The sequence below is a fragment of the Cydia fagiglandana genome, chromosome Z (assembly GCF_963556715.1).
Source record: "Cydia fagiglandana chromosome Z, ilCydFagi1.1, whole genome shotgun sequence".
Taxonomy (NCBI): Eukaryota; Metazoa; Arthropoda; class Insecta; order Lepidoptera; family Tortricidae; genus Cydia; species Cydia fagiglandana.
The window spans coordinates 5,267,605-5,294,139 of NC_085959.1; the positions used below are offsets into that span (position 1 = coordinate 5,267,605).

The 26,535-nt window shown below is 40.2% G+C and overlaps 1 protein-coding gene across 1 annotated transcript in view; it reads right to left on the minus strand.

The window, feature by feature from the left end:
* Window positions 1-26,535, minus strand: part of LOC134679255 (calpain-C) — a 53,437-nt gene that overhangs the window by 17,256 nt on the left and 9,646 nt on the right. Inside the window, exons 2-6 of the mRNA XM_063538144.1 lie at window positions 8,446-8,515; window positions 6,914-7,025; window positions 6,100-6,240; window positions 2,531-2,699; window positions 1,021-1,080 (exon numbers count right to left, since the gene is read on the minus strand). Coding sequence (XP_063394214.1) covers window positions 1,021-1,080; window positions 2,531-2,650 — 180 coding nt within the window. The 5' untranslated portion in view covers window positions 2,651-2,699; window positions 6,100-6,240; window positions 6,914-7,025; window positions 8,446-8,515. The remainder of the gene's footprint in view (window positions 1-1,020; window positions 1,081-2,530; window positions 2,700-6,099; window positions 6,241-6,913; window positions 7,026-8,445; window positions 8,516-26,535) is intronic.

Below are 26,535 nucleotides of genomic sequence, written 5' to 3' on the forward strand. Positions count from 1 at the left end.
GTTTACTTTTATTTAAATACCTAACAGATTATAGGTATAGGTAGCTATGTCATTGGACTCATTGGCTTGTTGTTGTCCTAAAATAAATTTGCTAAGAACTATTTTATAAAATATATTTACATATTATATGTGTATTGTAAGGATTTACCAACCTCGACTTCGATCCAATGATGTTATATTACTATAAATAGGTTATACTCATACACTTCGCCGGACGATCATTCAATAGTCAACAAAATTCGCAATACATTGTGTCTTAGAATAATGTAGACTTAGAACTTTAAAGTGTATTAAAAATAAAAACGCAAGTTACTCGTATTTTTAAAAGTTCTTGAACTAATTTTGGTCAGTATGAGGAGTAGGTACCTACAGCCTACAGTTTAATTTTTTGCTCGTATTACAGGCCACACCCGGTATACGTCATAATTTCATAGAAGATTGACGTTTAAAATAACACTTGCACTGCGTGTGCTATCAAAATCGTGACAGTCTCTCTTTCGGGAGCTCGGTAGCACGTGCACAATAGGGTATTTGATTTTTTTTTTATTAATAGTTTTTGTCGATCGGGTTTGTTTTAAAGCAATCCATAGTCTTAAGGCAATACAAAACTCACAAATGATGGTCAAAGTCTGGCACCCGCCCTTTACTGACGATACTTCAATATGTGTCAACAACCCTATTCTCGCTCACCTCATCATCATCATCATCATCTCAGCCATAAGACGTCCACTGCTGAACATAGGCCTCCCCCTTGGACCTCCATACGTGCCGGATGGGGGGAGAATAACATAATCGCCACGCTTGGCGGATTGGCGATCGCAGTCGAGTGCACCGAATTTGAGGGACGCTGCTGCCCGTCCACTGGTGGTGGTGGTCCGCTCACCTAGGCGCGACTAAAACCAACTTGTACAATTTGTACGCCTATAACCTATCTGCATGGAGTTATACTCGTAATATCATTGCCTCGACCCACTTTGACTTTGAGTGACGTTGAGCTAAACTATTGAACTAAGAACTTACATCATCACAGCTGTAGACGCGGTAGTTCATTTCTGGCTCCAAGCCCCTCTGTTCCACGCCCTGTAATAAGAGATCAAAGATAAGTTACAGTGTATAAGATAAGGTTTTGGCAAAAATTTCATTTTTGGTACAAGCTTTTATCGCTGACTGTACTTTTCTTCCCACAGGCAACTAATACTCATCGAGATAATTCTAAAAACCCCAAACATAATAAGGTTTCGTTGTTTTATCCCAGAGTTCCTATGGCCACCTCCGGTTTTCATCATCAGATCAGCTCAATGACACCATAATATTGCACTGTCACCTGACTTACGTATGTATGTTATGCAAAATTTCAGCTCAATCGGAAACTGAGAAGTGGATCAAATTTAACTTGCAATATTTGATTACAGACAGGCAGACAACGGTCAGGTGAAAGTAAATAAAAGCTTGTAACAATAGTCGTTCGACGAAGCCATCTAGACCGGGCAATCGTGAGGGGTTCGAGGGGCGAGGGGTGCGTCGCGCGCACCCGAGCTGCGTACATCGCCATTGCCATAGTAGCTCGGTACTACTTACAGCACTAGCGTGTCTTATTAGAAATGTTCAGTCTTACTATACTTACTAGTGTTTCATGTTGCAACGTGGCAACGTTCAATCGTCAATAGGGGATCATCATCATCATCATCATCTCAGCCATAAGACGTCCACTGCTGAACATAGGCCTCCCCCTTTTTTGGGGTGTGAATGCCATAATCGCCACGCTTGGCAGGCGGGTTGGCGATCGCAGTCGAGTACACCGATTTTGAGGGACGCTGCTGCCCGTCCACCGGTAGTCTTGGACATGGTTTAAGGACATGCCCGGGTCCTGGACGTAGTTTAAGGATGTCCTTAAGTGTGTTTAAGCATGTCTATTGACCCGGACCCGGGTATGTACCCGGGTCCGGGTCAATAGGGGATATACGAGTAATATGCAAATAGATTACAGTGTGTTTCTTCAACCGTTAGCCGTATTTTGGACCGTATATTAATGAATACCTTTATTAAGGGTAGTGTGCCACACTAGTGACCACACTAGTAGCGCGGAGTAGGTTGGCGAACGTGTGGCCATGGCTCAGCCCGCGGACTAAGGATGACTCACGTTAGACCGGGCCGTGTCCGGGCCGGAGCTTCCAGCGCTTACTTTTCTATGACATGACAGGCGATCACGTGATGCTTTCTCATAGAAAGCGATGCGCCGGAAGCTCCGGTTCCGGACACCGCCCGGTCTAACGTGAGTCGTCCTCTAGTTGGGACTCCGTGATCTCACCGGTGAGGTCCGCCATGCCGTCTAGTAGGCTCCCGTACTTTAGTGCTGTATCTACTCACGCTAGGTTGGTAGTGTGCAGTGACCACGCTAGTAGCGCGGAGTAGATTAGCGAGCGCGTGGCCATCGCTCAGCTCGCGGACTAGTTGGGACTCCGTGATCCCACCGGTGAGGTCCTCCATGCCGTCTGGTAGGCTCCCGTACTTTAGTGCTGTATCTACTCACGCTAGGTTGGTAGTGTGCAGTGACCACGCTAGTAGCGCGGAGTAGGTTAGCGAGCGCGTGGCCATCGCTCAGCTCGCGGACTAGTTGGGACTCCGTGATCCCACCGGTGAGGTCCGCCATGCCGTCTAGTAGGCTCCCGTACTTTAGCGCTTCGTATGAGCCGTGGAGCCTGCAAAAAGAAGAGTCAGATTTTAAACTGTTTCAGATTGACTATCGGTTTTTTCACGATTGCTTGTTAGCCGTTAAAGGTACACAAATAACGGCTGTCACTAAAAGTACGCATCATGAACACGAAAATTATGTACCTATTCGGTGAGGGAAAATCGCAAGGAAACCTAGTAGAGTAGGTATAGGTAGTACCTATAGAGTAGCTAACTCTGTACTGAATTGACAGCGTCAAGTAAGATTGGCATTTTTAGGGTTCCGTACCTCAAAAGGAAAAAACGGAACCCTTATAGGATCACTCGTGCGTCTGTCTGTCCGTCTGTCCGTCTGTCACAGCCAATTTGCTCCGAAACTACCGGACCAATTAAGTTGAAATTTGGTACACATATGTAAGTCTGTGACCCAAAGACGGATATGTAACGTCAACAAATGAATTTTAAACATAGGGGCTACTTTTGGGGGGTAAACGATAAAATTAAAAAAACAAAGTTTTGAAAACTATATCGTGTTACATATCAAACGAAAGAGCTCATTTTGAGAATCTCAAATATATTTTTCTTATAAATTTACGATAAAACGTTTAGAAGTTATTCAAGAAAATAGACAAAAAATGACCATTCCCCCCCCTCTATCTCCGAAACTACTGGGTCTAAAATTCTGAAAAAAATACACAAAATAGTCCTTTACCTAAAGATGTCAGGAAAATTTATCAGAAATGTAGAGTCAAGCGTGAGTCGGATTTAAGAACAAAAATGCGGTTAACGTTTTTTTAGGGACACAGCCGCAATGGTTTAAGTGAAACGTGATGTAGACAGCTATTGCGAAGGCCCTAGGCCGATATCCGCATAAGGCCGAAGGCCCGAAGCTCCCCAAAGTGGCGTGCCTTTAGCTTCAAGCGAGAGTCGGACTGAAGACAAAAAATGCGACTAGGCTGTATCTGGCACATAGTCGCAATGGTACTTGTAGTACAGTCAACAGCAGAAGTTGCTAAGCGGCCGAGGTGTTCAAAATTACCCTGACATGCTCTTATTGTCTTAACTATAAAGTCGCGTCCAGATCATTTTAAACCACTCTCCCGCTTAGCAACTTCTGCTGCTGACTGTACTGATTGATTGGGTTACTATTGTTACGTGTTTTAAAAAGCAGTAGGTATACAGGGTGGCTAAAAAATAAACTAAGTGTATTCCCGTTGCCAACGTGCAACCTTGAAATCGCGAAGAAAAATTTGGCTGTTTCATACATTTTGGCTGGTCCGTTTTCTATGGGAGGATACTTCTATTTTCGCGATTTCGGGGTTGGTCCCATACTAAAAGTTGCTCAGTATAATCCCAAAACCTCCTTGGCTACGGGAATACACTTATTTTTTGGTCGCCCTGTAGGTATTATCTCTCTTCGGCCTTCGCTTTTAAAACACTTTCGGAGGTTGTAGGAAGCGCGACCCGTCGGACGCTCGAGTTTTCAGCTCTACGCATTTGGACACTTTGTAGGTACTATTGTTCGGCATTTAATCTTCAGAGATGTAGAGATATGCCACCACGCCAGAAAACTTCATGTTACATCTGGTTTTTGATTGACCCATTCGGGTTTTTCAAGACGTTTCACTCACGTCACGTTTCACGTACAAAAATATTTTGAAAATTGTGTGATGTACGGAACCCTTGAAACGCGAGTCCGACTCGCACTTGACCAGTTTTTTTTATTTATCAACGATTCCCCGTCGCCTTAGCCTAGCTCTCGTTAACTTGTGTACGATTTCTCCAACAACGCTGGCCATAGCTGTTCGGTGGAGCTGGTCTGTAGGAAAGCCAGTTTCCCGTTGACGTGGGCAGCGGTTGTTCACGAGGACTTCGAGCCACAACACAAGCCTTATTTAGCTTACTGAGGGGCTAGGTAGATCTGTGTAAATTTGTTATATTTATTACTGGGCTAGTATAGCTACCAAGTGGATGCCGCAAAAGAAGCGCGGACGTGGCAGGCCTAGACGGAGATGGCGGGACGACTTAGACGCCTTCATCAGTAACTGGGCGGAAAAAGCACCAACGGTAGTTGTGGAAATCAAGGGGAGAGGCCTTTGCCCAGCATTCCCAGCAGTGGGACACTATAACAGACTAATATAAATAAAAAATATAAAAAAAACTGGCCGCACCGTCAGGAAAACCTGTCACTAACTAGTCTTACAGTGCGTGAGATCTTAGAAGAACCTTCGTAATTTAGAAAAAGACTTCGGTTATCGGCGGTAACGTACGAAGGTGATACTGCTGTTCTGCTTTCTTAATAGCTGATAAAACTTTTTGAAGTTATCGTAAAAAGTTAAGTGGACAATTAGCATCAACATAAAATAAACCCTAATCTAAAGGCTCTTAAATTAAATTTCGCTGGATAACTATATTACGATTAGACTTATTGTCATAATTTAAATAAAATGGAATCAGAATTTGAATTTCGACCGGAGGTAAATTTGAAAACAGAATGTCATCTCACCATGTATCGCTTCTGGAAGAAATTATATAGAGCTGAGAATACCTATCGCATATTGGATTTTCTTCGATCATACATACAATCAGACGTGGCACGCACACGCATTAAAAGACGTATTATTACTGGGAGTCTCGATGGACGAATGAGTAGAGGGCGTGCACTCAGAAGATGGATAGATATGGTCCAAGACGTTACCAGCTCCAGGCAACTATACAAATGGCTGAAGATCGAACGGCCTGGAGAGCAGTGACAGAAAGAATAGCCCAATAAAGTCTTGAAGTTTATTAAAATATTTACATTTATCGCTCTTCTTAAAAGTTGCCGCTTCCTTCACAAAATATTTATAAACATTATATACAATTTCCCGCGATTGACTATTTACAGATATACCCTTTTTGAAACGTGTCTCCATTAAAATCAATTTAAAAAATATCAAATGAAATAATAACGAATATATTATGGTGGTATTAACTGCTCTATATAGTTCAAGACGAGAAAAACGACTGCACTCTTTGGGTGTTGGACTGCCACTAATTCGTCAACCAAAGTAATTGAAACTGTCATTTTCTATTACACGATTACGTCCGATTATAGCCGAGACCCGAATTAAGGTTCTTCTAAGATCTCACGGACTGTACTTACTTAGCGTATCCTAAATTCCCTTCACTTTTCTTCCGAACTGTTCTGCAGTGTTCAGCACCTCCATAAGACCTAGACCTGACTCATATTCTAATAAAACATGGTCTTCTCTTCCCAGAGTGACACAAGCCTACGTCGCAATAACATGGCCGCTATATACAGCGCTATCGCATATTATCATATATCGCTGTCGCATGACGACGTAGGCTTGTATCAGTCAGGTGACCTAGAAAAGACGAGAAGAGAGTACCAGGCGGAGTATATTATTATACCATGACCTGACTTACTTGGCGTATGCTTTCTCCAACAGCGCTGGCCATAGCTGTTCGGTGGAGCTGGTCTGCAGGAAAGCCAGCTTCCCGTTGACGGTGGGCAGCCGGTCGTCCACGAGGACCTCTAGCCACTGGCCACACCACCATATACGGAACCTGCCGGAAATTAGATCGTGAGATGAAAATTTTTATGACGTGTTTGGGAAATTATAAATAATAAATAAATACATCAACTTCATCAACTTAGCCCCAAAGTAAGCAAAGCTTGTACTATGGGCTATGGGTGCTAGGCGACATAGATAAATACATACTTATATACATATACAAAACACGCTAGACTGCGAGGTAAATATTTGTGTTCATCACACAAATAAATGCCCTTAGGTACCGGGATTCGAGCCCCGGACCCACGACGGGCTTGGACGATGGAGTGGGTAGTGAACCCACTTGGTCGACCGCACCGGTCGGCAAATTGTTTTTTTTTTATCGAACTAAATGGCTCCTCTACACGATGGCCCAGCGCCGGCCATTCCAAGGGACGCAGCCATGCGGTAGAATGAGATAGCAATATCACTTGCTCCCTCTAACGCATAAATGCGTCCTTTGGAGTGGCCGGCACTGGGCCATCGTCTAGAGGAGCCAAAATATGCTGGTCAAGCAAATCTTGTCAGTAGAAAAAGGCGCAAAATTCAAATTTTCTACGGGACGACAACCCTTCGCGCCTACAATTTTTATATTTGCCGCCTTTTTATACTGACAAGATTTGCTTGGCCAGCTATAGCTTTAATACTCTGAGATTGAAAGAGGTTAAAAGCCATAAATATGTGACCTGAAGATGCCGGCGTATCCGGCGTCCACCCGCTGGTCGGCCGGCACCACTCTGTAGAGCAGCCCCTTGCTCAGGAACAGCACGGATAGACACGACACCAGCCACTTATCGCCTGTGGTCAAACGGTAATGTCAGTAATTGGGAGTGCTCCTGGTACTGGTTTTCTATACAAACACTGTACCGGAACCGGGAATTCCCGGGTCTCGCCATACAAACTCAGTGCCTGTAGCATTCCCCAGTCAGTAACATAAATCATAAATCATTTATTTTTCGTGATAAACTTAGTGTACATACAAAAGTAACATGCAAGGCTTTTAATACAAACATAATTACAAATTGTTTACCACGAAATGGGCTCGCCTCAGCATAATGCTGACCCGAGAGTCGGCGCTGGTCTTCCGGCGAGTCCATTTTGGTGGGCCACGATCGCAGCTAACATGTTATTGTTAATATTAAAAAGTCTGTGTTAATGGTAATAAAGCTAACATTACCAAATATGAAAAATAAAGCAGCTATTTACCAACAGCTGTACCAACGTACAGAAAATGTATAGATTACCTATGTTAATAAATATACTGTGTATGTCACGTAATTATAGTTCTTAAATATTTCGCCGAGCAGATAGCACGGCCTATACACACTCGCACCCTGTCGGTAAATGGTAACTATTCTTAAAAATTAAAATAAATAAATAATAAATATTAGTGGACATCTTACACAGATCAACCTAGCCCCAAACTAAGCAAAGCTTGTACTATGGATGCTAGGCGACGATATACATACTTATATAGATAAATACATACTTATATACAGAGAAAACACCCATGACTCAGGAACAAATATTAGTGTTCATCACACAAATAAATGCCCTTACTGGGATTCGAACCCAGGACCATCGGCTTCGCAGGCAGGGTCACTACCCACTAGGCCAGACCGGTCGTCAAAGTCGTAAACATAAAGATAAAAACTCCAAAAAAACACTCATGAATAATAAAGACAAACAGCCTAGGCATGCCTCGAAATTGCGACCTATCGGAACACTGGTCCGATTGCTGCTAAATACCAACTAAGCTACGGAGGCTTGCCAGAAGCGTGCGAATCTCCCCATTCCTTCCTTTACGCTTACACGCATTGAGGTGTATACAACGGAAAATTTGCATACATATGTAGGTATAAGTCGGGTAACAATGCAATATCATGGTACCATGGAGCTGATCTGATGATGAAGACAGGAGGTGGCCATGGGAACTGTGTGATAAAACAACGCAACGCAATTGTGTTTGGGGTTTTTAGAATTATCTCGATGAGTATTAGTTGTCTGTGGAAAGAAAAGTACAGTCGGCGATAAACGTTTGTACCAAAAAAAAACATTTGCCAAAAACTTAATTAATTATTACACACACACGTAGTAGTAGTAGTAACGCTCGCAGATGCTTGATAAAATAAATACTCTCATTTACATTACCATAGATAGATTTACTAATCACATACGTTAAAATTTCTTTAGATTTGATAATCAAATAAATAAATACCTAGTTTTCCTGGTACGACGTCAAATATATCGCAGTTGTCTCTCACGAAGGTAGGGTCGGTATATATTTCCTGTAAGAAAAACAAGATTTTAGTGAAAATGTAAAGAACTAGAAAATCCCCTTGTGAAGCGGACATACTGAAATTATAAATGCCAAGTTAATTGTCCGATTTCGAGCGTGAACAGGTAACAGACAGACACACTTTCGCATTTATAATATTACTGGCCCACTTGCACCATCTCACTAACCCGGGGTTAACTGGTTAAACCGTTAAGCTAGTGTCAAATTGTACTGGTAACAATGGTGACACTCCAGGTTTAACCTGTTAACCCCGGGTTAGTGAATGGTGCAAGTCGCCCTAGTACGGATATAAGTAAAGCCTGACCAGTAATATATGATCACGACCATTCACAAGAGGGCGCTGTTATTCTCAAGTAGGTTGACAGTTCAGTCAGGCGTGGCTCACTCCGCGATTTCGTCGCTTTGCTACAGGTAGCTAAAAGTACATCCGTTCCATACCAATTTTGGGGAAAGCCATAAGCCGCGCGTGGCGCTGTCGCCACCTAGCGGCCATATCTGTGCTGATCGTAACAGACGCGTTTTGTTAGGGAGTGAGTCTTCTGTACCAAGAACTTTTATTTATTCTGTGGTTCAGTATAGGTAGTATGAATAAAATTAGTTCCAGTGAAATTCCGCAACATGGCGCGTGATCATTTGTTCCTGGTCAGGCTTTAAGTAGTAGGGATATTAAGGGATTTCTATGACTTTTCCCCTAACCTAGTACAAAATGAATTTGAATCTCTACAGATGCAACGGATAGTTGTTTGGCCGGATACCGGATATCGGATATTCGGCTTGACCATCAGCCGAATATCCGGTATCCGGCTGCCGGATATTCGGCCAGCGGAACTAACTATACCTACATTTCGGTTTTTCAGGTGCGCATTTTGCAGGTTTGACCTGTTTCCTAGTGAACGTTCTCGCGGACACATTTCTAGGTTCGAAAAGAGTGCGCGTGCAAGTCAATGGAATTATAAATTGTTTTAAAATAATAAACAAGTACTTACGATTATGATAGTGTCTGTTTCTTAAATCCAATTTGTTTACTCCGAAATCAAGCAATGTTACTATCCGGTATCCGGCCGGATATAAAAATAATGGCCGGATAGGCTGGATATCGGATAGTAAGCGGATATCCGGTGCATCTCTAGTGACCACGTCACGACTTGGCAACTCGAAAAGGCCCCTAATGTTAGAGGTAGACAAGTCTGCAACGATTTTGATAGCACACGCAGTGCAAGTGTTATTTTAAACGTCAAACTTATAAATAACAATTGCACTGCATGTGATATAACTAAAAATCGTTGCAGACTGATGTTCTTGGCCTAACTGTACTATATATGTATGTTGGTCATAGACTAGGAATCCTCTAGACCGAGTTTAGAGCAATTATTTCATGCAACCAATGATGCCAAAAATGCGAGTGTGCGCGGGACGAGGTGAGCGAAGTCCCGTGCCGTGATTGGTTCGTTCAAAGACACGGACGTCACACAAAGACACTTTCGACTCGAACATGGAGTAAAATTACCGTATGCGTGGCAGAGGGGGTAGCGCGACTATGCTCAGTCTGGAGGATGTTTTGTCTGTGATGTTGGTTGACATTTAGTCCCCCAGTAAACAGGTGTGTATGTTTCTTACACCTGGCGCAGCACGGTTCCATTTTTATCGCCTATCACTAAGCGCGTCCCTTTCGCACTTACATACTTGTTAGAACGTGACAGGCATGGCGACAAGCGATAAAAACGCGACCGTGCTACGGCGCCGCCTGTGGTTATGCATTAAGTAAGAGCTGTAGGTATAGTTCGTTTTTTTGGCATTAGAAAGAACTTGCAAGAAGGTAAGCGATCTTAACAGGTCTTTTAATTGAAAAACGCTTTTTAAAAATCTAAAACTATTACTTATGAAAGCGTAAGAATATAAATGATCGTATTAGATTCATAATGATAACAAGCTGGAAATTATGCTATCAGCCAAATATTTAGTTATACTGTAATAATATTTACTGTAATAATATTTTTAAGTAGGTTGTAAAATGTTAATTAACGGGTTGGCTTAAAGTAATGAGAATTTTTGTTTTCGGACATAAAAACAAAAAGACAATGGCCATGGATTTCTGGATGTTATATTGAAGAACTATGCAATATCCAACATTAGAACCAAATTCAATAATGAAGTAATTGGCCTCCCTTGTGTTAGTTTACTTAACATGCTTCTGACCGTTTGCTTTTCACTTTGGACAAACTACCAAGTACTCTCTGACTGATCGTTTTGTAATTACACGGTAAAATTTATTTTATTCTATAATATTTTGCCTACTATCGCAATATACATATCAGAGTATATAATATTTGCCAAAATTCTTCGATTGATTTAAGTCTTGGGGATATTCTAGGGTTGGAAACGTTAAGTCGTTTTTCCGCGAGAGCCTAAAACCAGTTAAAAACGTCATTGCATACATTTTACCAAAATATGATACATAAACAATTTTCTCAAAATATCAATCAATTGCAGATTTCATGAAAATTTTTAGTCAGTTAGCAATTGTGAATGATGGCATGATATAGATAACAAGCTAATATGCCGAAATAATTAAAATTAACGGCAATAAAACGGTTATGTAATGTTAATAAAACGTTGTCCAAAGCATGACGCAGAGGGTTTGAATACCGTTATGAGAAATCGGATGTGGGAGACGTTTATTGTATATATAATGTTTTCTTGTAATTTAAAATATGCTCTTGTTTGTCATTGTAAAATTTCGAAAACCCATAGCTATTGTCTTTTTTTTAATATTTCCGCAAACGAAAATTCTCATTACTTTAAGCCAACCCGTTATTTAATTTTGTCTAAATTGTAATAATAATCTTTTAATACAGTCATTATATGTTTTGAGACAAACAAATTAATATAGTTTTCAAACCTGTGTGACGTGATACGTCTAGGTGTACTGTTTAATATGCACCACTCTCCCCCCCCCCTCCACCTGACGCTCGACCCCCCCCCACCTTGAAATGTGTCCCCGTTGGTAGTTTTTTGGCATTCTCACGAAAACTATAATAGATATCAAAAAAGTGTCAAGGACAGAATTAATCCTCATTAAATTTAGAACAAAAATGGTCTTATGTGTTTTATTATAAGTTGGACGGTATTCAAGCTATAAGTACTTGTATAACCTTAAAATAACAAAATAACCATACTAGTATGACGAAATGCAGAATATCTTCAAAACGGCTAGACCGATTTTAATAAAATATACCTAAAAAATCACCGCAGTGAAGCCAGCTATCAAACAAAAGAAACTACATCAAAATCGGTTCATCCGTTTCGGCGTTACGAAGTCACAGGTAAACACAGAAATACAAATTATTTCAACTGCACCCAATAATTTTGTAAACCGATTAATTTTGACCAATTATTTTAATGAGATCATGTCCCTTGAAGTTTTAGCTTTACGAAAAGTTAAAAAACATGGAAAACGGCCCAGTATTTTTCAAATTATCGGCATTTTCCCGATTTGTGAGTGGTTTCGTGTTATCACGCGCACGAGTTGCCCTTGACCCCTATAAAACGGGGGGTAGGGGAGGGGTTGTTATCAGTCACTTATCAGAAGTTGACCGGTACACATATCCGCATATTTTCCCGTAAAGAAGACCTGTGAAAAATGGAAACCACTGAAGCTGAAGTCCGCCAAGTCGTCCAGCTCAGCTCCTGCAAGAGGGGCGTAGCCAACGTTCAGTAGCTGCCACGCTGAATTTAAGTCAATCTACAGTTTGCAGAGTTTACCAGAGGTTCCAACGGACTGGATCCTTTACTTCAAGACCAAGAAGCGGCCGCAAAAAGTGTACATCAGAGAGGGACGACCGCTTCATTGTCACAACATCTCTCCGAGATCGACACCTGACAAGCGTTGCCATCCAGCAGCGTCTGCGTGAGATACGAGGAGTGGCTGCCAGTGAGTGGACAATAAGAAGAAGACTTAAGAAAGCGAACTTGACATCCAGGAGGCCTGCAACGGGGCCCAGATTGCTGGCGCGACACCGTACAGCCCGAAGAGAGTTTGCAGAAAATCATATGGACTGGACCATTGAGCAATGGACCGCAGTTCTCTTCTCGGACGTGTGCAGAATATGCTTGAATGGATGTGACCGAAGAGGAAGAGTCTACAGAAGGCCAGAAGAACGGTTCGCCCAATGTTGCTTCTCCGAAAGTCGCGCCACGCCAGGCACGAAAACCAGCTCTGTTCGCGCGTCGTAGGAAACGTCGTCCCAGAACATCACGGATCCACCGCCATAGGCGACCCTTTCGGAGTAGCAACATTGGGCGAACCGTTCTTCTGGCCTTCTGTAGACTCTTCCTCTTCGGTCACATCCATTCAAGCATATTCTGCACACGTCCGAGAAGAGAACTGCGGTCCATTGCTCAATGGTCCAGTTCATATGATTTTCTGCAAACTCTCTTCGGGCTGTACGGTGTCGCGCCAGCAATCTGGGCCCCGTTGCAGGCCTCCTGGATGTCAAGTTCGCTTTCTTAAGTCTTCTTCTTATTGTCCACTCACTGGCAGCCACTCCTCGTATCTCACGCAGACGCTGCTGGATGGCAACGCTTGTCAGGTGTCGATCTCGGAGAGATGTTGTGACAATGAAGCGGTCGTCCCTCTCTGATGTACACTTTTTGCGGCCGCTTCTTGGTCTTGAAGTAAAGGATCCAGTCCGTTGGAACCTCTGGTAAACTCTGCAAACTGTAGATTGACTTAAATTCAGCGTGGCAGCTACTGAACGTTGGCTACGCCCCTCTTGCAGGAGCTGAGCTGGACGACTTGGCGGACTTCAGCTTCAGTGGTTTCCATTTTTCACAGGTCTTCTTTACGGGAAAATATGCGGATATGTGTACCGGTCAACTTCTGATAAGTGACTGATAACAACCCCTCCCCTACCCCCCGTTTTATAGGGGTCAAGGGCAACTCGTGCGCGTGATAACACGAAACCACTCACAAATCGGGAAAATGCCGATAATTTGAAAAATACTGGGCCGTTTTCCATGTTTTTTAACTTTTCGTAAAGCTAAAACTTCAAGGGACATGATCTCATTAAAATAATTGATCAAAATTAATCGGTTTACAAAATTATTGGGTGCAGTTGAAAAAAATTTGTATTTCTGTGTTTACCTGTGACTTCGTAACGCCGAAACGGATGAACCGATTTTGATGTAGTTTCTTTTGTTTGATAGCTGGCTTCACTGCGGTGATTTTTTAGGTATATTTTATTAAAATCGGTCTAGCCGTTTTGAAGATATTCTGCATTTCGTCATACTAGTATGGTTATTTTGTTATTTTAAGGTTATACAAGTACTTATAGCTTGAATACCGTCCAACTTATAATAAAACACATAAGACCATTTTTGTTTTTAAATTTAATGAGGATTAATTCTGTCCTTGACACTTTTTTGATATCTATTATAGTTTTCGTGAGAATGCCAAAAAACTACCAACGGGGACACATTTCAAGGTGAGGGGGGGTCGAGCGTCAGGTGGAGGGGGGGGAGAGTGGTGAATTTTAAACAGTACACCTAGATGTATCACGTCACACAGGTTTGAAAACTATATTAATTTGTTTCATTTTCCCATACATTGATTACATAGAATGACTCAATTATTTGTGTAATATTTTTTAATGTGTTGTTACCTGTAAATTATTTATTTTTGTCTTCCTTTATGTAATACATATCGCGCATTGGATTACTCTGTAAAGTGGTACTGTATACTTGATTATTAAATAAAATAAAAAATAATAATAATTGTTACATATTTGCCGTAACTTATTTTTAAAGTGTGTTTTCAATTAAAAGACGCATCAAGATTGTTTACCTTATTTCTAATGCTAAAAAAAACGAACTATAGTCTCAGGTCAATAATAATTATGACCTCTAGGAAGGTTTATGCGTTAGAGGGAGCAAGTGATATTGCTATCTCATTCTACCGCATGGCTGCGTCCCTCGTTGGCGTTGGCGTTGGCCCAACGTGAAGAGGAGCCATTATAAATGACCGGGCTTGAAAACCCGAGAGTCTGTAACGGAGATACAAATAATAATAGGTATGATGTTGATACAAATATTTTATAAAAAAATCTAGTTAGGTAGATACGTACAAGACCTCAATTTTAACTACCTATAGAATTTCCGTGAGACTTGAAGCTCGAACATATTAAGAATTATTGTAGTAAGTACATCTGGTGCTCCATTACGACACCCTGTGCTATAATAAGCACATTACGTAACTACGTCGAAATTTTAAGGGGCCATATGAAACTGTAAAACGTTGTACGATACACGTGCGAATAGGTAATTCGCAACTAGTGTCATTAAAACATTCCCTTCGGTCGTGTTTTAAAATTCGCTACTATATAATTGCGATTTTCTTATGGCAGGGGCCCGTTTCTCAAAAGCGTGTAACTTGTAATACAAGCGGATGTCACTTTTTGACAGCTCTTGTTAGAAAGGGACTTCCACTTGTATTACAAGTTACAAGCTATTGAGAAACGGGCCCCAGGTGTCCGGACTTCTTTACAATAACCCAGTCTCATTGTCCACCCAAAGTTCAGTCCATAGACCGGTAATACTAGTCACTTTTTAGGGTTCCGTACCTCAAAAGGAAAAAACGGAACCCTTATAGGATCACTCGTGCGTCTGTCTGTCCGTCTGTCCGTCTGTCACAGTCAATTTGCTCCGAAACTACCAGACCAATTAAGTTGAAATTTGGTACACATATGTAAGTCTGTGACCCAAAGACGGATATGTAACGTCAACAAATGAATTTTAAACATAGGGGCTACTTTTGGGGGGTAAACGATAAAATTAAAAAACAAAGTTTTGAAAACTATATCGTGTTACATATCAAACGAAAGAGCTCATTTTGAGAATCTCAAATATATTTTTCTTATAAATTTACGATAAAACGTTTAGAAGTTATTCAAGAAAATAGACAAAAAATGACCATTCCCCCCCCTCTATCTCCGAAACTATAGGGTCTAAAATTCTGAAAAAAATACACAAAATAGTCCTTTACCTAAAGATGTCAGGAAAACCTATCAGAAATCTAGAGTCAAGCGTGAGTCGGATTTAAGAACAAAAATGCGGTTAACGTTTTTTTAGGGACACAGCCGCAATGGTTTAAGTGAAACGTGATGTAGACAGCTATTGCGAAGGCCCTAGGCCGATATCCGCATAAGGCCGAAGGCCCGAAGCTCCCCAAAGAGGCGTGACTTTAGCTTCAAGCGAGAGTCGGACTGAAGACAAATAATTAAAACTGGTCAAGTGCGAGTCGGACTCGCGTTTCAAGGGTTCCGTACATCAAACAATTTTCAAAATTTTTTTTGTACGTGAAACGTGACGTGAGTGAAACGTCTTGAAAAACCCGAATGGGTCAATCAAAAACCAGATGTAACATTAAGTTTTCTGGCGTGGTGGCTTATCTCTACATCTCTGAAGATTAAATGCCGAACAATAGTACCTACAAGTGTCCAAATGCGTAGAGCTGAAAACTCGAGCGTCCGACGGGTCGCGCTTCCTACAACTTCCGAAAGTGTTTTAAAAGCGAAGGCCGAAGAGAGATAATACCTACAGGCTGACCAAAAAATAAGTGTATTCCCGTAGCCAAGGAGGTTTTGGGATTATACTGAGCAACTTTTAGTATGGGACCAACCCCGTCATCGCGAAAATAGAAGTATCCTCCCATAGAAAACGGACCAGCCAAAATGTATGAAACAGCCAAATTTTTCTTCGCGATTTCAAGATTGCACGTTGGCAACGGGAATACACTTAGTTTATTTTTTATCCACCCTGTATACCTACTGCTTTTTAAAACACGTAACAATAGTAACCTAATCAATCAGTACAGTCAGCAGCAGAAGGTGCTAAGCGGGAGAGTGGTTTAAAATGATCTGGACGCGACTTTATAGTTAAGACAATAAGAGCATGTCAAGGTAATTTTGAACACCTCGGCCGCTTAGCAACTTCTGCTGTTGACTGTACTACAAGTACCATTGCGACTATGTGCCAGATACAGCCTAGTCGCATTTTTTGTCTTCAGTCCGACTCTCGCTTGAAGCTAAAGTCACGCCTCTTTGGGGAGCTTCGGGCCTTCGGCCTTATGCGGATATCGGCCTAGGGCCTTCGCAATAGCTGTCTACATCACGTTTCACTTAAACCATTGCGGCTGTGTCCCTAAAAAAACGTTAACCGCATTTTTGTTCTTAAATCCGACTCACGCTTGACTCTAGATTTCTGATAGGTTTTCCTGACATCTTTAGGTAAAGGACTATTTTGTGTATTTTTTTCAGAATTTTAGACCCTATAGTTTCGGAGATAGAGGGGGGGGAATGGTCATTTTTTGTCTATTTTCTTGAATAACTTCTAAACGTTTTATCGTAAATTTATAAGAAAAATATATTTGAGATTCTCAAAATGAGCTCTTTCGTTTGATATGTAACACGATATAGTTTTCAAAACTTTGTTTTTTAATTTTATCGTTTACCCCCCAAAAGTAGCCCCTATGTTTAAAATTCATTTGTTGACGTTACATATCCGTCTTTGGGTCACAGACTTACATATGTGTACCAAATTTCAACTTAATTGGTCTGGTAGTTTCGGAGCAAATTGACTGTGACAGACGGACAGACGGACAGACAGACGCACGAGTGATCCTATAAGGGTTCCGTTTTTTCCTTTTGAGGTACGGAACCCTAAAAATGCGACTAGGCTGTATCTGGCACATAGTCGCAATGGTACTTGTAGTACAGTCAACAGCAGAAGTTGCTAAGCGGCCGAGGTGTTCAAAATTACCTTGACATGCTCTTATTGTCTTAACTATAAAGTCGCGTCCAGATCATTTTAAACCACTCTCCCGCTTAGCACCTTCTGCTGCTGACTGTACTGATTGATTAGGTTACTATTGTTACGTGTTTTAAAAAGCAGTAGGTATACAGGGTGGATAAAAAATAAACTAAGTGTATTCCCGTTGCCAACGTGCAATCTTGAAATCGCGAAGAAAAATTTGGCTGTTTCATACATTTTGGCTGGTCCGTTTTCTATGGGAGGATACTTCTATTTTCGCGATGACGGGGTTGGTCCCATACTAAAAGTTGCTCAGTATAATCCCAGTACCTCCTTGGCTACGGGAATACACTTATTTTTTGGTCAGCCTGTAGGTATTATCTCTCTTCGGCCTTCGCTTTTAAAACACTTTCGGAAGTTGTAGGAAGCGCGACCCGTCGGACGCTCGAGTTTTCAGCTCTACGCATTTGGACACTTGTAGGTACTATTGTTCGGCATTTAATCTTCAGAGATGTAGAGATAAGCCACCACGCCAGAAAACTTAATGTTACATCTGGTTTTTGATTGACCCATTCGGGTTTTTCAAGACGTTTCACTCACGTCACGTTTCACGTACAAAAAAAATTTTGAAAATTGTTTGATGTACGGAACCCTTGAAACGCGAGTCCGACTCGCACTTGACCAGTTTTTTCTACAATCTACCAATGCCTGTTGCGACCGGTTCATGGGTGTCTATTGTTGCGCCTGTGAACGGGTTCCAGCAGGCGTTCTACATGACATTAAAGCTCGATCTCCAAAGGGCCTCTACGTGTTCGATCTCTATATGCCCACGCAAGCCAATCAAAGGACCGACATTTATAGACGTGAAATCCAAAATAGTGAAATTGACACAAATAATTTTATTAAAAAAACTAGTTAAATTAAATCTATTTATCTAAGACCTCAATTGTAACTGTAATAAAACATACGTAATTATAATCAGACAGTTGTACTAATGACGAATGTTATTTTTCCTGTTTTGTTTTGTTTTTTGTACAATAAAGTGTTTTACTACTACTACTATATCTTGTTTGTAAATAAATGATTTACTTTTCTAAAAATACATAACATAACATTTGATATGAACTTTCTACTTACGTATATACTCGTATCTACGTCTATATATGTCTACATATGGGTGGTACTAGTTTTCGTTACTAGAAATTGTAAACTAGTTCGTTCTTACGTCTCTTAGCGCCCGCACTTGCACCACCCCACAAACCCGGGGTTAACCAGTTACCGTTAACCCAGTGTCAAATTGTACTGGTAACCATGGTATCTCCAGGTTTAGCCGGTTAACCCCGGGTTAGTGAACGGTGCAAGTGGGTTGCTCTTATTTAAGTAGAACGGCAGTTGATATCGAAGGAGCGTGGGTACCAGTTCACCTCACCTTGGGGATACGTAGATTACTTAGCGATTCTGAAACACAAACTTACACTATCTAATGTTATAAATGCGAAAGTGTCTTTCTATCTGCCTAAGATGAAACAGGAGTTGAGTTTTAAATATTTTAGGTAAATATAGGTACCCGTCTCGCTAACGGAAGCGGCTCCTAAAACTAATGCGATAAAGACAAGGCGAAAAATCCTGCGTAAAAATCTCAAAAATCGAGGTTTCGTACTCGACTGTTTCCTCCTCCAAAACTTAACCAATCGTAACCAAATTTGGAAATCTAAATGATTATGAAATTATCTGTGTCGGACCGTTTTGCTTTTTTGGCTAATTGATATCAGTTTTGAATACTACGCCTCTCATTGCGCCATAGTCAATGAGGCCATTTTGGCAATTTTTGAAGGGCGCCTCAAAAAACAAACATATCAAATAAAGCAAAACAGTTCTAGCGCCTTAAAAAACAAACATATCAAATAAAGCAAAACAGTCCGACACAGATATTGACAATATTAATCGGTGTTGAAAAAATCATTGCTCTAGCATCAAAACCCACGAAGGAAACAGTCGAGTACGTTTGGATGGAGAAATGACCACTCCTGTTGGCTCTTAAGGGGCTTCGAGACGCTCAAGACGAACCCAAATATGTAGATTTCTTATATGTGAGATCCTTCGCAGTAATCTAGTTACGATAAAACTGTTTTATTGGATAATGTTTAAAAAAATATTATAAAACAAGTGCGAGTAGGACTCGTCCAGAGTTCCGTACTATTTAGTATTTGTTGTTATAGCGGCATCAGAAAATACCTACACCTCTGTGAAAATTTCAACTTTCTAGCTATCACGGATCAAGAGATACAGCCTGGTGACAGACAGACGGACGGACACCGGAGTCTTAGTAATAGGTTCCCGTTTTTACCCTTTGGGTACGGAATCCTAAAAAATAAGTAGTCGTTTCTTTCAAAATCCGGTAGACAAAAACCGGGCAAGTGCGAGTCGGACTCGCGCACGGAGGGTTCCGTACCATAATGCAAAAAAAAAAAAACGGTCACCCATCCAAGTACTGACCACTCCCGACGTTGCTTAACTTTGGTCAAAAATCACGTTTGTTGTATGGAGATAAACTAATAAAAAATAAGTTCAAAAACTAAAACCCGACTACTGCAAATCGCGCTCTAAAAAGTATGAAACAAGATAGAATTCTTATCTGAAATTATCAAGCAGGAAATATTATAAATGTTACCATTTTTTTTATATAAAAATACAAAGTAATATAATTTACTAATTTTTTTATATATTTACAGAGGTTCAGAGGATAGCCGTGGTCGTATGCCATATTACTTTTAAGTTTATAATCGTGGCATACGACCACGGCGATCCTCTGAATCTCTGTAAATATATAAAAAAATTAGTAAATTATATTACTTTGTATTTTTATATAAAAAAAATGGTAACATTTATAATATTTCCTGCTTGATAATTTCAGATAAGAATTCTATCTTGTTTCATACTTTTTAGAGCGCGATTTGCAGTAGTCGGGTTTTAGTTTTTGAACTTATTTTTTATTTAGTATGAGGGCGCCGAAGGCGCCCGGCATTGGAACGCGTACGTCGGGCTACGCCCGACACTTTTAGTATGAGGGCGCCGAAGGCGCCCGGCATTGGAACGCGTACGTCGGGCTACGCCCGACTTTTTTAATATGAGGGCGCCGAAGGCGCCCGGCTTTGGAACGCGTACGTCGGGCTACGCCCGACTATTTTAGTATGAGGGCGCCGCAGGCGCCCGACTTTGGAACGCGTACGTCGGGCTACGCCCGACACTTTTAGTATGAGGGACGAGGGCGCCGAGGGCGCCCGTCTTCGGAACGAAAAAAATTGACTGTTTCTTAAATTTTGGCTGATCAGGACTTCTATACCTATTCAGTTATTCACGTTATAAAATGTTGCAGGACATTAAAAAAACACCATGTATAGCGGCCAAACAAATTTCTTTTGCAATAATCTTCTTGTATCGCCGTAGTCGCGTAACACGCGGATAGAATCCAGAGCGCTTGTAGATTCATAGTTCGAATTACCTAACCGATAAATAAAGTAATGTTTTATATGGCGCATGCAAGCAAAGCCGGGTGCAAAAGCTTAAAATATTTACATATTTGAAATGTGCTAATTGAGCTCTTTAAAATGATGTATAACACGTCATCATTACTTAATTTTATTTTTTTGGTTCGTGACTTTATGACCTCTAGAGGGCGCCGTGTTCATTTTTTTGTGACGCCATATAGCCTATAACCAGCGGACGATTAAGACGATTCGAATGACACGTCGTTTGATAAATTATAATAAGTACTTTAGAAGTTATGAGGGAACAGATGAACATACATACATACATACATACATACCCACATACATACCGGTCAAAATCATAACCCTCCTTTTGCGTTGCCGTAGTCGGGTAAAAAGAGGAAAAGACTAAATTTACCAACAAATCAGATGCCAACATCTAGAGTTAGACCAAGGAAAGTGAAGCGATTTTGATAGCCCACGTAGTGCAACTGTTATTTTAAACGTCAAACTTCTATGAAATTACGACGTATAAATAAACTTGCAATCTGGAGGTCGCGGGTTCAAACCCCGGCTCGTACCAATGAGTTTTTGGAACTTATGTACCTACGAAATATTATTTGACATTTGCCAGTCGCTTTTCGGTGAAGGAAAACATCGTGAGGAAACCGGACTAATCGCAATAAAGCCTAGTTTGACTCAATTCCTGAGATTCGTTGTCAAGCGGACCCCAGGCTCCCATGAGCCGAGGCAAAAATGCCGGGACAACGCGAGGAAGATGATGATGACGATCTCTTCTTCTTCCTCGCGTTATCCCGGCATTTTGCCACGGCTCATGGGAGCCTGGGGTCCGCTTGACAACCAGTGGCGGATTTGCAGTCTTTGCCGCCCTAGGCCCCAAGCCTTGTAGCCGCCCCTTTCTCAGCATCAGCACCCATCATATTGACTACATTTAGATCAGGCAGCGAAAAGATATATTATAGAGGGAAATGCTTGGGACACATTTTATACTTAGTAACTTTTTTGGACTCGTTAGGACCTCCTAAAAACCGAAAAATGTGACGTTCAAACCCCCCTACTTTTGATATGTTCACCTGAACATATCAAAAGTAGGGGGGTTTGAACGTCACATTTTTCGGTTTTTCGCTTATCATATCTCAGAAACTATATGTCCTCGTGACATAATCATAGGAACATTCGTTTTACGAAAAAAATAAGAAAATACTTATTCATTTTAAGTGACAGTTTTAACTATAACATTGAATTTTTATGTACCTACAAAAACATTCAAAAAATCTAAAAAAGAAACAAGAAAAACATTTTTTTGCCTATTTTCTTGATTAAAGGATGACTCACATTAGACCGGGCCGTGTCCGACCCGGAGCTTCCGGCGCATCGTTTTCTATGGAAAGCATCACGTGATCGCCTGTCATGTCATAGAAAAGTCAGCGCCGGAAGCTCCGGGCCGGACACGGCCCGGTCTAACGTGAGTCATCCTTAACTGCTACTATTTATCCTAAAATTATAAAAAAAAATAATTTGAGATTTTTACAATGACCTCTTTGATTTGATATGTAACACGATATAGTTTGAAGAACTTTATTTTTAAATTTTCTCATTTAGTTTTCAAAAATGTATTACATTAAAACAATCATAAGTACATAGGCAAAGGGTTAGGTAATACATAATACAATAATTTTCTCATTTACCCCCCAAAAATGGCCTCCATATTTATAATTCTTTTATTTACGTTACACGTCCATCTTTGGGTCACAAACTTACGTACATATGTGTGCCAAATTTCAACTTAATTGGTCCAGCAGTTTCGGAGGAAATAGGCTGTGACAGACGGACAGCCAGACGCACGAGTATTCCGTTTTTTCCTTTTAAGGTACGGTACGGTTTATAGGGTATAAACTGGGAACAAGGCGCGAAGGCGTCAACAATATGCGAAATCGACGCCACACTCGCGTTCGCGGCTTCGCGCCGCGATTGGCGCACAAGTTTGGAGGGCCCTCCAGATATCGTAAAAATTGTAGCTTGTAGCAAATTTAACCAACTTTCATTTTGTATAATAATCATGTCGTTAGAATGCATAGTTTCCGAGATATAAGCGAAAAACTGAAAAAATGTGACCTTCAATCAAACCTATCTCTTCCCCCGGCTCAAGGGCTAATACGGCCGGGGACTTTTGATATGTTCACCTCCTAGATAATCCAAATAAAGTTAGGTACAAAGTCAAAATTTGTGTTTCAAGCATTTCCCTCTATAAGTACCTTTTTTGAGAATTCGTTGCCTGGCCTAATTTTGAGTTATTTTTAGCGAATTTTTTGTCACAATTTGCCGCCCCTAATATCTCGCCGCCCTAGGCCCGGGCCTACTGTGCCTTATGGGAAATCCGCCACTGTTGACAACTAAACCCATGATTTGACGTAGGCACTAGTTTTTACGAAAGCGACTGCCATCTGACCTTCCAACCCAGAGGGGAAACTAGGCCTTACTGATGGGATTAGTCCGGTTTCCTCACGATGTTTTCCTTCACCGAAAAGCGACTGGCAAATATCAAATGATATTTCGTACATAAGTTTCGAAAAACTCATTGGTACGAGCTGGGGTTTGAACCCGCGAACTCCAGATTGCAAGTCACACGCTCTTACCGCTAGGCCACCAGCGTGATGAAGATGATGATGATGATATAAAACTTAATTTATACTAAAACGCAGATTTACTTATCTTAAATATATTATGTTTGCACGAGAGGAAGTTAACGGCCCGAGAGCGAGAGACGGTTTTGGAAGCCTGTTTTCTTAATAAAACCGGCCAAGTGCGAGTCGGACTCGCCCACCGAGGGTTCCTTATAAATTTTTTTTTTCATTAAATTTTTCCCTATAGGTACCCAACTAGCAAAAAAGTCTCAGATTGCGCACTTTATAAGAGTAGTGAGCTTATAGCGCTCTTATTTTTGTTTTGAACTTATCATCGCTCTTATATTAGTCTTAGACAAGCTAATACGCACTTTAGTAAGTTTAGTCTTATTACCTAGTCTTATATATGTATATAAGAGCATTTTATAATACCATTATAAGCCTCTCGCTCTTACAATAACATTTACGAAGTCTCATTGAACTTGAGAGTACCTGGTCTTATATCCACATTCTCTTAGTTCATTTGATCTTATAATAGACTTTATAAATGCTATTATAAGAATGTAAGACTAATATCAACATGGCATAATACTATTATGAGCCTCTCGCTCTTACAATAACATTTACTAAGTCTCATTGAACTTGAGAGTAGTTGGTCTTATATCCACATTCTCTAAGTTCATTTGATCTTATATTAGACTTTCTAAATGCTATTATAAGAATGTAAGGCTAATATCAACATAGCATAATACTATTATAAGCCTCTTGCTCTTACAACAACATTTACGAAGTCTCATTGAACTTGAGAGTACTTGGTCTTATACCCACATTCTCTAAGTTCATTTGATCTTATATTAGACTTTCTAAATGCTATTATAAGAATGTAAGACTAATATCAACATAGCATAATACTATTATAAGCCTCTTGCTCTTACAACAACATTTACTAGGTCTCATTGAACTTGAGAGTACGTGGTCTTATATCCACATTCTCTAAGTTCATTTGATCTTATATTAGACTTTATAAATGCTATTATAAGAATGTAAGACTAATATCAACATAGCATAATACTATTATAAGCCTCTTGCTCTTACAACAACATTTACGAAGTCTCATTGAACTTGAGAGTACTTGGTCTTATATCCACATTCTCTAAGTTCATTTGATCTTATATTAGACTTTCTAAATGCTATTATAAGAATGTAAGACTAATATCAACATAGCATGATACTATTATAAGCCTCTTGCTCTTACAACAACATTTACGAAGTCTCATTGAACTTGAGAGTACCTGGTCTTATATCCTCATTCTCTTAGTTAATTTGATTTTATATTAGATTTCTAAATGCTATTGTAAGAATGTAAGACGAATATTAACATAGCATAAGAACACTGTAAGTACGCACTTTTCTGATCTTACTAAAGCTATAATCTAGACACGCGGCAGCGTGTCAAGCCAAGTTCAAGCAAAGGAACTGGCTAGCCAGCGCCGAGTGTAATATTACACGAACCACTTGGTGCCACTTTTGACCCTTCTATAACTCAAAACATCTTTGACGTAAACACATAAAACTACGTGTGTTTAATTATATCCATAAGGATATCTAGAAGCCCAAATTTCATGAAGCTAGCTCAAACGGTTATAAAGGTATGAAGGTCAAAAAGTCGGAAATTTTAAGACTGACTTATGACTTATAGTACCTAAACCTAACCTACTTCCAGATGACCTAGAAGGATGAAATTTGGAATCCAGCTTGGTTATTGTGTGTAAATGTAGGAAAAAATCTAAAAATAAAATAAAGTTAAAAAATAGGGGGGGTCCCCATACAAAAAAAACACTTTTTATTGGGACTGACATATAAGTACCTAAACCTAACCTACTTCCAGATGACCTAGAAGGATGAAATTTGGAATCCAGCTCGGTTATTGTGTGTAACCGTAGGAAAAAATCTAAAAATAAAATAAAGTTTAAAAATAGGGGGGGTCCCCATACAAAAAAAACATTTTTTATTGGGACTGACATATAAGTACCTAAACCTAACCTACTTTCAGATGACCTAGAAGGATGAAATTTGGAATCCAGCTCGGTTATTGTGTAAAAAATCTAAAAATAAAAAAAGTTAAAAAATAGGGGGGGTCCCCATACAAAAAAATATTTTTTTAATGTAGCGTTGGAACCGTTACAAGCAGATATTTGAAACTACCCCAATATATGTATTATTATATTTGCTATATTAAAATAAAGTTTAGTCAAAAAATAAGTGGTGTCCCCATACAAAAAACTTGTAATACGCTCTAAACAACCGGCCAACGGTGTGTCGTCGGCGGCGCGCGGCACCACATAATTATACAAAGAACAGAAGTAAAAACCATACAGCGGAAACACAAGAAAAAACATTAAATCTCAATACCTGCCTAGTTTTCTTTACAAAAAGTATTGATATCCCACCAAAAACATAAATGTAAAAAAGGAGAGCCAAGTTCAATACAAAAATTATGCTTGGCTGTGGGGCTCGCCGCAAAAAGAATGGAGATCTAAATGAGTGCCACTGCCAAGTTCTATGCAAAATCCAAATATGTATTTATAGGAACAAAATAACATTATAAACAAGTATTAAACTCTATTTCTTTGCTTTATTGGATACCTATAACAATTGCTGTTATTTAAAAAAATGTGAGATCTTAAAGTAGGTTAGATTTGGCTTGGCCAGGTTTTATCAGAATTACAATATAAATAAAATGATTGATATAATGAAAACTGGCCAAGTCAAATCTAACCTACTTTAAGATCTCAATTTTTTTTAAATAACAGCAATGGTTATAGGTATCCAATAAAGCAAAGAAATAGAGTTTAATACTTGTTTATAATGTTATTTTGTTCCTATAAATACATATTTGGATTTTGCATAGAACTTGGCAGTGGCACTCATTTAGATCTCCATTCTTTTTGCGGCGAGCCCCACAGCCAAGCATAATTTTTGTATTGAAGTTGGCTCTCCTTTTTTACATTTATGTTTTTGGTGGGATAATAAGATCAACAGCAGCACTTTAGTAAGATATTAGAGTGATA